A 13,205-nucleotide genomic window follows, 5' to 3' on the forward strand; every position below is an offset into this window, starting at 1 on the left:
TTTAAATGATAATTCTGATCAATAGTAAGAGAAAATCAGGGGATATATCCTTTACAAAATCCCTCTGGGGAATGGGAACCCAACAAGTTAAATTTCAATTTCTACTTACTTTTTCATCGCCAACGCAGTGGAACAAAAATATAAATAGACCCTGAAAAAAAAAAATGTTTTAGAAAATGGGAAAATGGAAAACAGATAAACTTCCATATGCAGTCGCTGGGAGCAAGGGATTGCTTAATTGAGGTTGCCCGAGGCTCGTTAGAAATTAACATTAGCCATTGTGGCAAACTCCTTTTCATGCAAGTATAAAGAAATTTACCTGCGTTTTCTCTGTGAGCATAAAGCAACTGCAGAAACCATAACTAGTCTTTCTATACACTCTGTTTTTTATATAAGAACGTCAAATTTGGAGCTGAGGCTGAACGTTCTTATATTCTATTGCGATTTGAGGCTGAAAACGTTCTTAAGATGTTCTTAAATTACATGGTATACACTACGTGTATTTCAGTAAATCAATGCGGACGTGACCAGGGAACCTATCAAAGTGCATTGTCTGTTGAGATATGGTATCAAGAACTGCTCATTATGGCAAACCGAGATGTGTGTCACCATTGTTAATGTTCTACAAAACATGGCCTTAAGTATTTTGGTTAATTTCCATCTGTTACCTTGATTTATTATATACAGATTAGCAAAATAAAAACGTTCTTAATCGACTCTCAGCCTTTGGAATGTTCTTAATACGTTCTTAAAAATTTGGTTAATCTCAGCCTCGACGTTCTTATGAAAAAGGTTCTTACAAAAAAAAAAAAAACAGAGTGTAAAAGCAGTTATCGCTTTCTTCAGGTGTTTTACAACGAGATTGAAACACATGCACATGTTTAGAACTCTTTCCTTTTATCAATTTCATTTGGGTAAAGAAAAGCAAAATTGAGCAATTAATACAGGTAGAAAACAAAAGAGATTTAACAATAATTCCTATTTTGAGAACTAGCCGCTGAAGACAGGGTGTATCTAATGAAAAAGCTAACCAGTTCATTTGTCAACCTTGCAAACCTGAGAACTTCTCGATACATGGTGATTCACGACTTACCTGAAGCGTGTTAAAAATGGTGAAAAAATAAGCCATGAATAGTGATTCTTGATTGATATAGAACACACCAAACAGCCAGGTGAGACCGAGGATGCATGTTAGTAGCATGCAGGCCTTAGACCAACGCCTGTAACATAAAGGAAGTAGTGTAATGTTCAATAAGTCATTTCACGGGGATTAGGCGCCATTTTGAATTGGGGGAAAACGTGATGAAAAATGTAAGGCTGCTTCACGTGTGACGCAAAATTAAATCAAGCGCAAGCGACGATCATACGTCAAACGCAAATTCAAGCAGAATGAGAAACGCACGCGTATTTTAGTATCCCAAAATGGCAGCAACCTTGTTCCCAGAGTCTGCGAACGCAAGCGAAAATGCAAGCAAGAGGAAATGAAATTTTTCCAATTCTTGCGTTAAAACTTGCGTTTGCGTTGTGGTAGTTCCAGTTGCTCGTCTTAACCAGCCTATAGTTTCTGTATAAAGCTACAAAGCCCCAGCTGACATTATCCCTTTCTAACTAATTTCAAAGGCTTCGCTATATAAATTTGGTCAATAAGTTCTTACCGTATTTTACTTGTTCTTTTCTTGTTTTGTCCTGGGCCTGACTGAGCCATAACTCGGAATGTCATCCCTAAGAAGATGAAATTAAACTGGGGAAGCAAGTAGAGATGAAAACTTTCTTGTGTGACGATGTTAACAATTGTACTTGTTAAACGTTGAAAAGAAAACAATTTCGTTAAGGTGACGGGGGTTTTATTGATTGATATTCATTGCGGGTTGCAACGGTCGTTAAACGAGATTGGCAGTGTTTCTAGCGGTTACTCAGTAGAGGCTCTCGTACGTGACCACCTCGGGAATTGGAAAACGTGGCCGTAACTAGAGCTGGTCGCTTACAAGAATGTACTCTCGTAAGCGACCAAAAGTGGAGAACAACAGAAGCTGTTCACTTACCAGACTTTTAGCATAAAGCTTTCTACCTCGGTCTCAGGGTAACATTCTTGATTCAGTCGTAAATCAGCTTGAATTTTTGGTCCGAGATCTTTATCTACGAACATTATTAGGCAGTGCTATACTAATGTAAATGTAATCACAAAGTGTATACTTTTATTAAAGAATTGCCGTAATACGTATCAGAATCTTTGAGTGATCGCTTGCGAGAGCTTAAAAACAAAGGAAAAGACCAGTTGGTAATTCCCAAAAGTGGTCGCCGTCGCTTATTGAAGCGGTTGCTTACGAGAGCTTTTGATTACAGAGTTTAAGTGACAATTCACACGGGGTTTCACGATGATGGTCGTAACTAGAGCTGGTCGCTTACGAGAGTGGTCGCAAGGAGAACTTCGACTGTATCAAATGGTCGATAATACATCACGTGCAGTGACTTTATATCGATAAACCTCCTCCTTATTAGTAGGCGGTGTTTTATCAGCTGATAAAACACTCCTCATTAATATGCGGTGTTTTCCTCGTATGCTAATTTCGAACGTTCACAAAAGTATAATTGTTATGAACTGTATTGATACACGCTTTTCCAGGAATGTTTTTTAAGCCGTTCAAAAAACTCGCAGCACGTGTTTTATCGGGTCTAAAACCACTCGGCTGCGCCTCGTGGTTTTAAACCCCGATAAAACACTACTGCTCGTGCTTTAAACATTACTTTAACGATATTGGCAGTTTTTTTTAGAGTTCAGTCAGTCATAACGTACACGTAGGTTGTTGTCGTTTTTGACACTTGAGCTTGGCAAAGACTTCATACAAGTTTAAACACCACAGTCCCAAAACAATATTTTAACACATCACAACTGAATCGACTTACCGCTAGCACTAACAGGACAGGTCCAACGAACGACCAGATAAATCCGCGATCAAGCGAGAGCCAACAACTAAAAGAAACCACAGATATTACCATAACTTTCAGAATGTTCAATGCTAATACACCAATAATCCGTTAACTGTGAAAGCGATTGTATATAAATTAAACAGAAGAACGATTTAGTAAGTAAAAAAGGTGAAAGAAAAAAACGAAGGGAAATGATGCTTCAGCGAAGCATTAACGGTTGCTGTTCAAAATGGGGAAGATATGATCTCATGAAACAGAGAACAGACAGAGAAATGCCACTTAAAGCAAGTTTTAAGATGAGGACAAGATGAAAATCTACTTATAGAAAGCTGGAAGTAGCGCCGATGAATGAACTGGAAGAATGTGTTAAGTAATACTTACTAAGCTGGTGTACCGTATCCTTGATGAAACATGACTCCTGATGTTACAACTACTATGACTGGTACACCTGCATGGAGGAAGATGAAAGCGAACTGTCAATTCAAGGATCTGGTTTAAATCTTATGGTAGACCTCTGCTTAACTAACCTGGGTGATTTGTTTCTTATTACAACAATAAAACTAGTAGTAATCAAAGATTAGGGAGTACGTTCGATGATCTTAATCCAAGGCTCTCTCTCCTTTGCCAAGTTGGCGATCATGTCATTCGTCCTTGCTAAATCTGCGGGGGATGCCAGGCAAGCGTCCCAATATTCATTTATTCGTTGATCGATTGATATTCCCATACAATCTCGACTCCAAACGCAGTAAGCAACAAAAACATGGTGAATTCATCCTTGACGGGTATATTGCGAACTGACAAAATGACGAGCTCCCAGTTGGCTTGATAGTTCAGTCTGTAGAACATTGCACCAGTATCACAGAGGTCACGGGTTCGAATCCCGAATTTTTTTCAAGCTTTCTTTTCACAGCTGCTTAAGGTTCGAACGGAGTGCCTGCGATGGTTTTTCATGTATAAAGCTATGACATGTTATCTGGACTAACCCGCAGGTAGCAGTTGTCTATGGGGTGAGGGGGCAGCCATACAATTACTTGGTGAGATGCATTGTTTATAACGGCCGATAAATATCTGACTAAGGTGATAATTCAAGAAAATAGTTCTCACCCCATGCAACACAAAAGAAAATCTTCTTGCTCTTCGCGGGTGCAGTTTTAGTGTGGAAGACTTTAACAAGCATCAAATAAAGCATTACTCCTTCCAATGCCATCCAAGCAAATGATACCAGGAAGAAATAATGAAGAGCTATTGCTATCCCTTTACAAACCAACTGAAATAAATGCAACAAAAACAACTATCACTTTTGCTTATCATTGGCAGGGAAATACAAAAGTTCCCAGTGGTTACTCCAAGGATTGAACAGTATGCTTTGATTATTCACCAACAATCATTCAGTTTTTGAGAGACACAGGTACTTTCTATCACTTGTCGTACTTGCAGAACAAATTGTTACCTACATTGCGGGTTTCAGTATTTGTAATCGCTGTGAATGTTTCGTGAAACTTGTCTGGAAATGGCTTAATAACTTGCGAAGTAAGATTAGCGTAATATCACACATTGCAACAAAGCTGATTTTTCGTTGGACCTAACGCGCGTTCTGATTGGTTGTTTTTTAGTCACACGATGGAGGCTAAGTGGTGCCCGCTAGGGCTACAATGCAAAACTCACACTTTTCGGGGTAGAAAAGAACAACTTCAGTAGGTTGCACGGCAGGTAAGGCACGTGATTACATCGTAACAAAAAGTGGTGTGATGTTTTTACCCACACGCGTCGCTGGTTTGGCGAGAGCGGGAAAATCCCGGTTTGTTGTTTATCCGGATTCTTTTTTTGCGAAATGGCGCCGTCAAAGAAACGGTTTGAGTAGACTTGTAAATGTTGGCCTTTATCAAAATAATACTTTTGGATTCTAATTTGTTTAAATATTTGCTGTAAAGAAACAAATTAATTCAGGAGCATTTTCCGGAGAAATTTGTTGTTGAAAAACGTTTTTTTTTCAATTCAGATTTGTATGTTCACTGTGCGCATTCATTAAAAGCCTTTGACGTTTTTTTTCTACAAAATACTTAATGACTTGTCCCAAGGGAAAGAAAGGTTTACATTAACCACCTTTCTTGGTGAGGGCTAAGTTATAGCGAGACAACGTCATTTGAGTGAATATACATGAAATATAATATGAAAACAACCAAGATGTCCTTTGTATTTATCGTTGTAGAATACGAAACACCAACCTTATTAGCTGTTTTGTTGATACCAAATAAAAATACCACTTGACCTAAGATTAAAGCTATTGTCAAGTTCTTGTGAATAAAAGTTCGGCCAGATTTCGAAAACCTGTAAATTAAAGACAGATAAAATCAGAAAATGCGCGTGAAACTTTCTTTTGTTTGAAGTTAGATAGAGTTACAGGTGGAGTGGAGGAGTTTCAGTCATTTGAATGAATGAATGAATGAATGAATGAATGAATGAATGAATGAATGAATGAATAAATGAATGAATGAATGAATGAATGAATGAATGAATGAATGAATGAATGAATGAATGAATGAATGAATGAATGAATGAATGAATGAATGGATGGATGGATGAATGAATGAATGAATGAATGGATGGATGGATGGATGGATGGATGGATGGATGGATGGATGGATGGATGGATGGATGGATGGATGAATGAATGAATGAATGAATGAATGAATGAATGAATGAATGAATGGATGGATGGATGGATGGATGGATGGATGGATGGATGGATGGATGGATGGATAGATGGATGGATGAATGAATGAATGAATGAATGAATGAATGAATGAATGAATGAATGAATGAATGAATGAATGAATGAATGGATGGATGGATGGATGGATGGATGGATGGGTGGATGGATGAATGAATGAATTAACAAGCATCCATTTTCCTGGACATTCCCTTGGCATGTAGCATAACCCCAGTAAACATAATTGACTCCAGTTTAAAAGATCGTTTGGTTTTTTTCTCCAGTTTGAATTATAACTGTTCCAGAGACGTGGTATCCACGATGCGTATGTTTGACTTTGAATACGACGTAAAATAACTAAACATAATTTACCCATTAACGTCCTCCATTCTCGTAATATTTGCTCACCTAAAGAAGTAGAATGTCAGGAAGGCAAGGCACAAGGCTACAACTGATATACTAACTCCAACGTAGGTGATAAGTCTCAACGCCAGCTGATGCCCTTTCTAGAATATGGAAAAAATGAGAGTTTTAGTGTGCGGGTTAACCCTTTGACTCCCGGTGGTGATCAATATCTAATATCAATGCATGATCTAGAAGGCAGTTGATGAGAACAAAGTAAATCATGGACTACTGGATATTGTCTGATGTAAGACCAAATTCTCAGAACTAATATTGAAAGGAGTGTATGGCAGTCAGTAAGGAGAATTAACACTAAAAATTGTGGGAGTGAAAGGATTAAACGGAGCAGCTGATCGGCACATTGTACCATTGTTAGAGCGGAGAGATTCAACTCAGACCAGCTCAGTTAGATTGAAGCCGAAATTGCCACCGTTTCGTCTCAAAAAGGAACTAAAGAGGCTGCTAGAAAGGATTTAACATACAAAAATTAAAACTACTTCTCAAGTATATGTATAATCAGATCACGATTTTTAGATACATCTTTTAATCCAAACAGGAGACATCGTTGTGTCCTTAGCTAAAAGTAACAGGCCATACTCACTGATATTGTAGAGACGTCCTGTTTTACACTCATTAATACAGCGAAGCTTGTCAAGTGATAGCAGTGACAGACAGTGTGGGTCATGTTTGTCGAATTAACGTAGCATCCAGCATCAGACCAGCTGCCATTCCTAAAAATAACAAACAAAGGCATCTTACCTAACAATTTTGATTTTTTTTCTTTCTCCTGTAAATTTTCAAAGAAACTAGGGTTTTAGAGACACCGGCGTCCCCGTTGTTGGATTAGACGTCTTTCAGAAAAAGAAGAACCTGGTAACTGTATGTCTAGAAATGCACGCTTGTGAGATCGGCAGGAACTGTACGACAGACATCACAAGATGTCCCCTAACCTTAATTCTTACTAAAACACAAATAATTCTGTCAAACATGAAGTAATATGAAAATGACAAAAAGGTCTGTCTTATATAAAGTACCCAAATTCAGGATTAGGTGTATTTCTGGACATAAGTGGCTTAACTTAATTCAAAATAAAAATAAATATTTCCACAATTTGTTACTAGCAACCTACTTTAGCATGCCATTACAGTGGAACCTCGATTTAACGAACCTCTATTTAACGAAGTCCTCGATATAACGAACGATATTGTATGTTCCGGCCAAAGTTACAGTAAAATGTATGGAATAGAACCTCGATATAACGCACCTCGATATAACGAATTCTTTGATATAACCAACATAATCCGGAAGACCAAACGTAAAATCTACCTCGATATAACGAATTACAATGTCAACACGCGACAGAAGATAAACGCTAAACAGATCAACACTCTGAAAGTGTCTTTTTTTTGTAAACAAAAGCTGCGCGTCTGCTCAAAAGTGAAAATAATTGCTACTGAAAGCCACCGTGCTTAATCAAATTGCATCTCAAAACGCGGCACTTCTGGGTGACGGAAATTGCATTGAATTGCGTGACAGAAGTCACCTGTGTTGAAAATCAATCATTAACTATGACCTCGATATAACGAATATTTTGGTCGTTCCCCTCAACTTCGTTATATCGAGGTTTTCGATATAACGAACCCTCGATTTAACGAACAAATTTGGCCGGTCCCCAGCGACTTCGTTAAATCGGGGTTCCACTGTACTTTACAGCAATTCCCGTGATCAACAGCCTTATATTACATAATTTTCCCATTTCAAGTAAAAATCTAGTGGGTAAATACCAACTGAAAGAACATAAATGTGATAATCGGATGGCGAATTTGTCGGAGCAAAATTGTAAGTTCACTTTATTTACCTGTCAATCTCCAGAAACACACAAGATGGGTTGCTGCTTTCCTTGCTCTCCTGAAAGTAACACATACATATGGAGCAGTAGTTATTTATTTATTTATTCATTTATTTATTTTATTCAATCAAATTCATAAATTACATTACATTGCACGAGACAATCTAATGAATCTGAGGTCAGCTTAAAACAGAATACGAGATTCCTTCGTCTTAAAAAAACAAGATTGTCCAGTAAACACTATCCTAGTAACCACTTTTTACCCATGTAAACCTAACGAACTTTAAAAAAAATTGTTTCCGTATTGTACTAAGCGGCTACATCTACCAACACCGCACAACACAGGATTTTTTGTACATATTTCTTTGATCAACATTACTGACTTGACTCACCACGGTGTGACGTAGTGTTATCACCACAGGATCGTTGAACCTTTTCTTGGTAAGTGGGTGAAGATTTAAAGACACGATTGGTGAGTTTATCGATTTTGCATTTTTCTCTTGGTCTTTTCCTTGACTGTAAAAACAAGCAAAATAATAATAAATAAAGAGGGAAAATAATAAAATAAGAAAAATATACAATGAAAATGAATGAAAAATGTTTACGTCTTTTAAACAGTTTCGGTCGAAATCCATGAAAATATACTTCTCCTTGCAAACATTTTGCGCGTTGAAAGGATTGTATCTGTAAATAAAGGACGACAGACATCAGAGGACTAAAAACTCCCGATGACTTGTTCAAAGAACAGAGTTATGTCTCTCAGAGTGGTCGCTTAGTACTTCATCAAGGGACTGTTGGAAGATCATGTTGTGGGGACACGTCTCTTCACCGTCCTTACATGGGTCCTTGTTTCGGTAAAAGTCCGTTATCTTTTAATTGCATTGAATTTCGGTGGAAGGAGTTTCGAGCATCTCCTGCAGAGGACCAGGCGAGGGAGAGTCGAAACAGGAGGATAAAATAATTCGGTTTCTTATTATAGGAGTTTAAGGGGCTCGTCCCCTCAATTTAAAACCGTTTAAATTCAGGTGTAAATGGCGATGAGAATTGTTTGGGTACTAGGAAGACGAATTTACAAAGTGAAGGAATGATCAACAGTTTCTGATAAAGAATTTTACCTCTGTTCACCTCTGGGTGTCAGCAACGGGGCGAGAGTTTTGTACGAAACAAAAGTTGCATAATCAGGTTTGGAACCTGAAATGAATTAATAAAAATAGAATATTGGCATTTATTAAAAACAATCAAGAAATATGCTAGATCTTGCTAACTGTATTAAGCCACAAATGAAGAGGAAATAATAGAGGCTATTTCTCGGGCATAGCCTGCGTGGTAGGCTCATGAAAAACATATAAGGCGCGAGGAAGATCAGGGTGCGCGAGGGAGGGATCCCCGCTCTTTCTCGCGCCCTGTAGTTCTCTATAGCCTGCAAGCAAGCTCTCTTGGGGGTGGGGGGCGGGAGGGAGAAAGAGGAGAGAGCTTGCAACGATGTCTCAGGAATTTGAATGCCGCCCCCAATACTCCCCGTAGCTCCCTGCTGTCCTAGCTGTCAGAATTTGGCCAATCAGCTTAAACCGGAAACGATAGCAAACGTAAACAAACATGTGAAAGGTACCATGTTATCAGATACACTTCGAAAGACGGGAATCCTTGCTGACAAAAGCTATAGTTTCTCTGATCGAGTATGCCTACCGAGTGCCACAAAAATCAGAAAATTTAGTGAAGGATTTTACTTAATTGTGAGCACATTAAAAGCCGATTGACCAAAAGGTCGAGGTCACAAATGTCGTCCCAAGGGTCAAGCGAATCTTGCCGACTGCAGTGTCAAGGCCACAAAACTACTGGACATAAAAAATGTCAAAAACTTGACACGGTCCGGCCAGGGAAAAAAGAAGCAGTGCAAGGAAATCGGAAGGATCTCAATTTTGCAGCCGGGTCTCCGAGAACGAGGACGCAATTATCAATATCGACAATGTGGTTTCATTGGAACACTCAACTCGTGTGAAATTTGTGATGTTGTGAACGAGTAGCAAAGCAGACTGAGAGTGCCAGCTCAAAAGGAAATCATTGCGCTTCTAAAGAACGTTGCCCTAAAAAACTGGCAGTTCGCTGCTAACGCCATACCGAAGCACTCGGAATTGAGTCTATATTCAGAAAGCTTTAATTTGTGGCGTAAGCTGAAAGATGTTCACATTTTTTTCGGCTGAGCCAAACACCAAACAAAAGCTTAAATTTGGCCGACCTTGACTCTCCATCTGAAATATCGGCAATCGAAGAGGCAGGCATCCCCATTCTTCTTGCTTCTGCGATCAAGTAATCGATAATGATACTTTGCAATGGGCAAACAACTAACATTGTTTGATTTTAGACTTTAGACTTTCAATTGCTGCAAAAGGTTGAAATATCAAACTTGTCCCAAATCTCGTAGGTAAAACTGCAAGAACATCGCTACTTTGAAGTAAAGCAATAGCAGCTTGACTTTGCTCGGGTTTTAATTCCAGAGAAAACCTAAGTTATTTAGAGAAATTCTCGCAACCTTCATAAATAGAAACTCCGCCACCATTTTTGTGTTGTCAACACGACGCACGCGAAGAGCAATGACGTAAGCACCAAATTTAATATCCACCAATCAGCATTTTGCGTTGAAAAATTCAACGCAGAAATGAAAATTCCTGAGACATCGTTGCAAGCTCTCTCTTCTTTCTCCCTACCGCCCCCACCCCCAAGACCCAAGAGAGCTTGCTCGCAGGCTAAGTTCTCTATAAATGTGCGAACAGTATATTTTGAAATTTATAGACCTTTGCTTTGTTTAAAAGTGTAAGGTTTTGTAAATTAATAAGACAAACCCTTCGGGCATCATATCAGTCTTACCAGTGGCTGATTCTCTAAATAAAACAGAAGCCGGAAAGGACACTGCGTTCGCCTCGTCTCCTTCCTCTCCCTGCGACATGACCAGGGATTTTGGACTCTGAATGTTTTTCAGTGATTTCACACTCATTACTAATGGGATAAAGCAAATTTAACTTCCAGTTAATTTGGTTAGGGGACACTCTTTACTGCGCTGTGTTATTAATGGAGTATATCTCTGCATGCAATAATCTGCAATGATGTTACAGACACATCCTTTTGTCACAAAGAACGAGTGGACATATTGAAAGTGCGTGATATACCTCGGTGTTGTAAGTATTCTTATGTTTAAGGCCAAAGCTTTCACTTATGGAGCTACAGTTGCAGCTGAGTAATTCTTCGCTAGAGGCAACGATTCACTGTGCTCTCCGTACGAAGAAGATCACTAACTGTATAGAGTATTTGGCACTTTTAAATGGGAGTAAGGACATTTTTTCAATAACCCCAAATACAAGCGAAATTGTCTTAAAATAATGGTTCTCTTTATCAGTGTTGATTTCAGGTTCTCGCTTCGGTTTACTCATGAAATGAAAAAAAGCCATTGGAAGTACCAGAAATAATAATAATAAAATAAACAAGAACTGGAGGTAGAACTGGCGTTTGTTTCATTTCCAAGGACATGCAGCAACAAATCCACCACAAAGGGTAACGAATATATGCTTTTCAGAGATGGAATGTTGACAGCACTATTCGCACTGCATAAATTATTGCTTCACTAAGAATCACATGCAACGCTGTAGGGAATATGCCACGGGTGAAGCTACTGATATTATTGATGGTTTGCATGTGACGTCATTGCGGCCATGTTGGTGGACAATACGATTTTTCTCCTCTGGGAGTTAACCTCCATATTTAAGCAAACTATGAGAAAAATTGTCTTTTGTTTTGAACACCAACATATGGCGGCAATGCAAACCACCTATTGGAAGAATGTTGATCCGCTTGACGGAATGGTCGGTGCAACTTACCCAGCCACATACCCACAGACCTTGTTCGCGCTATGCCTTTTATGGCCTGCCATACGGAGCTTGAGCCCGCAGTACGAGCGGCAGTCAAAACTGGTTATCCTACGTCATTAGCAAGTGACACTTCACTTGGGACTAAATGACAATACTATCGAATTTATTGTTCGATCACCGCTCCAGCCGCTCCAGAGCTCTCGAGAATGGCCTATTTCTCCAACCTAAAGCAAACGGAAACCACTAAATACCTTTCCTCAACATTCTGGAGCTTTCCACACAGCCACTTAGCTTCACTTAGTGAATAACACTTCACAGCGTTAAAAAGAAGCAGAGCGAAAAACCTTGACAACCGCGGCCGTCCGACGCGGGCAGTGCTTTTAAATAAGGTACTCCTTAAACAGTTTGCGCTATTCTTTGTGTTTAATTATAAAAAATAGCACTAAATAAATTAATAAATATGTATACAAGTATACAGAATAAAATTATTTACACGACTGTATACGCATGATTTTTATTAAATTTAGTTCGCCGCCCCGAGCTTGTTGTGAGTTATCAGCGAGTAAGCCGTCAGTATCTTTTTTAGCTGAGAATCTGAGTCTCAGAACAGACATTTCCAGGCCAGATTTGGGAACTGAGTTCGCACAACATGTACCTCTAATATTTGCCAAAATATATATATCATATATATAAATATCTACCTCTTGCTCTGAGTTTCAAGTTCAGATTCAAAAATCCAACCAAGAAGAACAATTAGGTAGTGAACTGGCCCGCAGGTAGCGAGTGCTAATCGAGGCGGGCCAGACTTTCAAATCACTCTCTTGCTAGTTTATAGTAGTTAGTAGCTAGTTGTTAAAATTTCAGCTATTTACATTTAGACATTTCACCTATAAATTTAGACTTAATTCCTATTCTTGTTATTCAGATTTATGAAGATTATCCAAACCCTGACTCAAAATAGTATAAAGTTTAAGCCCCAAATTCGCATTATTTCCCTTATTAATAAAACTTTATGCACCTGTCAGACAAGTAGACTTCATAAAACTGCAGATTGTTCAAAAATCAAGAATAATAAATTTAAAAATTCTAAATGCCATCAATTATTATATGTTCCTCTTGACCCAGAGTTTTTGAACGTTTTTGTTGTTCATCATTATGAAAGCCAACACTAAAAAAAACCATATTATATTAAGTGGTATTAGTATAAGTGTTCAGCAATTGTTATCAATCTTACATGTCCAGACAACTCTTGGCACTTCATTATTTTTTATCATGTTTGAAACTCAATGCACAAGGAACAACCCAAACTACAATTGTGGATGTGATGAGCTAATACCAAATTTCTGACAATGGCTACATCATGAAGCCCAATCCTTGATGGGATTTTGCAAGGAAAGCTACTTAGAAACAGCTATGACAGGCAATTAACACATTCATCTCATAGCCAGTATTCCCA

General features: G+C 38.5%; 1 protein-coding gene across 2 annotated transcripts in view; it reads right to left on the reverse strand.

Annotated features, from left to right (window-relative positions):
• LOC146466254 (uncharacterized) overlaps positions 1-13,205 on the reverse strand; it is a 53,919-nt gene that overhangs the window by 5,668 nt on the left and 35,046 nt on the right. For both annotated transcript variants that reach the window (XM_085127556.1, XM_085127555.1), the window contains exons 16-28: positions 10,755-10,883; positions 9,005-9,080; positions 8,282-8,405; positions 7,899-7,948; positions 6,642-6,771; positions 6,047-6,144; positions 5,154-5,256; positions 4,033-4,195; positions 3,310-3,376; positions 2,905-2,971; positions 1,656-1,741; positions 1,094-1,220; positions 110-151 (exon numbers count right to left, since the gene is read on the reverse strand). In XM_085127556.1, coding sequence (XP_084983682.1) covers positions 110-151; positions 1,094-1,220; positions 1,656-1,741; positions 2,905-2,971; positions 3,310-3,376; positions 4,033-4,195; positions 5,154-5,256; positions 6,047-6,144; positions 6,642-6,771; positions 7,899-7,948; positions 8,282-8,405; positions 9,005-9,080; positions 10,755-10,883 — 1,262 coding nt within the window. The remainder of the gene's footprint in view (positions 1-109; positions 152-1,093; positions 1,221-1,655; positions 1,742-2,904; positions 2,972-3,309; positions 3,377-4,032; positions 4,196-5,153; positions 5,257-6,046; positions 6,145-6,641; positions 6,772-7,898; positions 7,949-8,281; positions 8,406-9,004; positions 9,081-10,754; positions 10,884-13,205) is intronic.

Source organism: Pavona decussata, unplaced genomic scaffold (genome assembly GCF_977016875.1).
Source record: "Pavona decussata unplaced genomic scaffold, jaPavDecu1.1 SCAFFOLD_149, whole genome shotgun sequence".
In the NCBI taxonomy this organism is placed as follows: domain Eukaryota; kingdom Metazoa; phylum Cnidaria; class Anthozoa; order Scleractinia; family Agariciidae; genus Pavona; species Pavona decussata.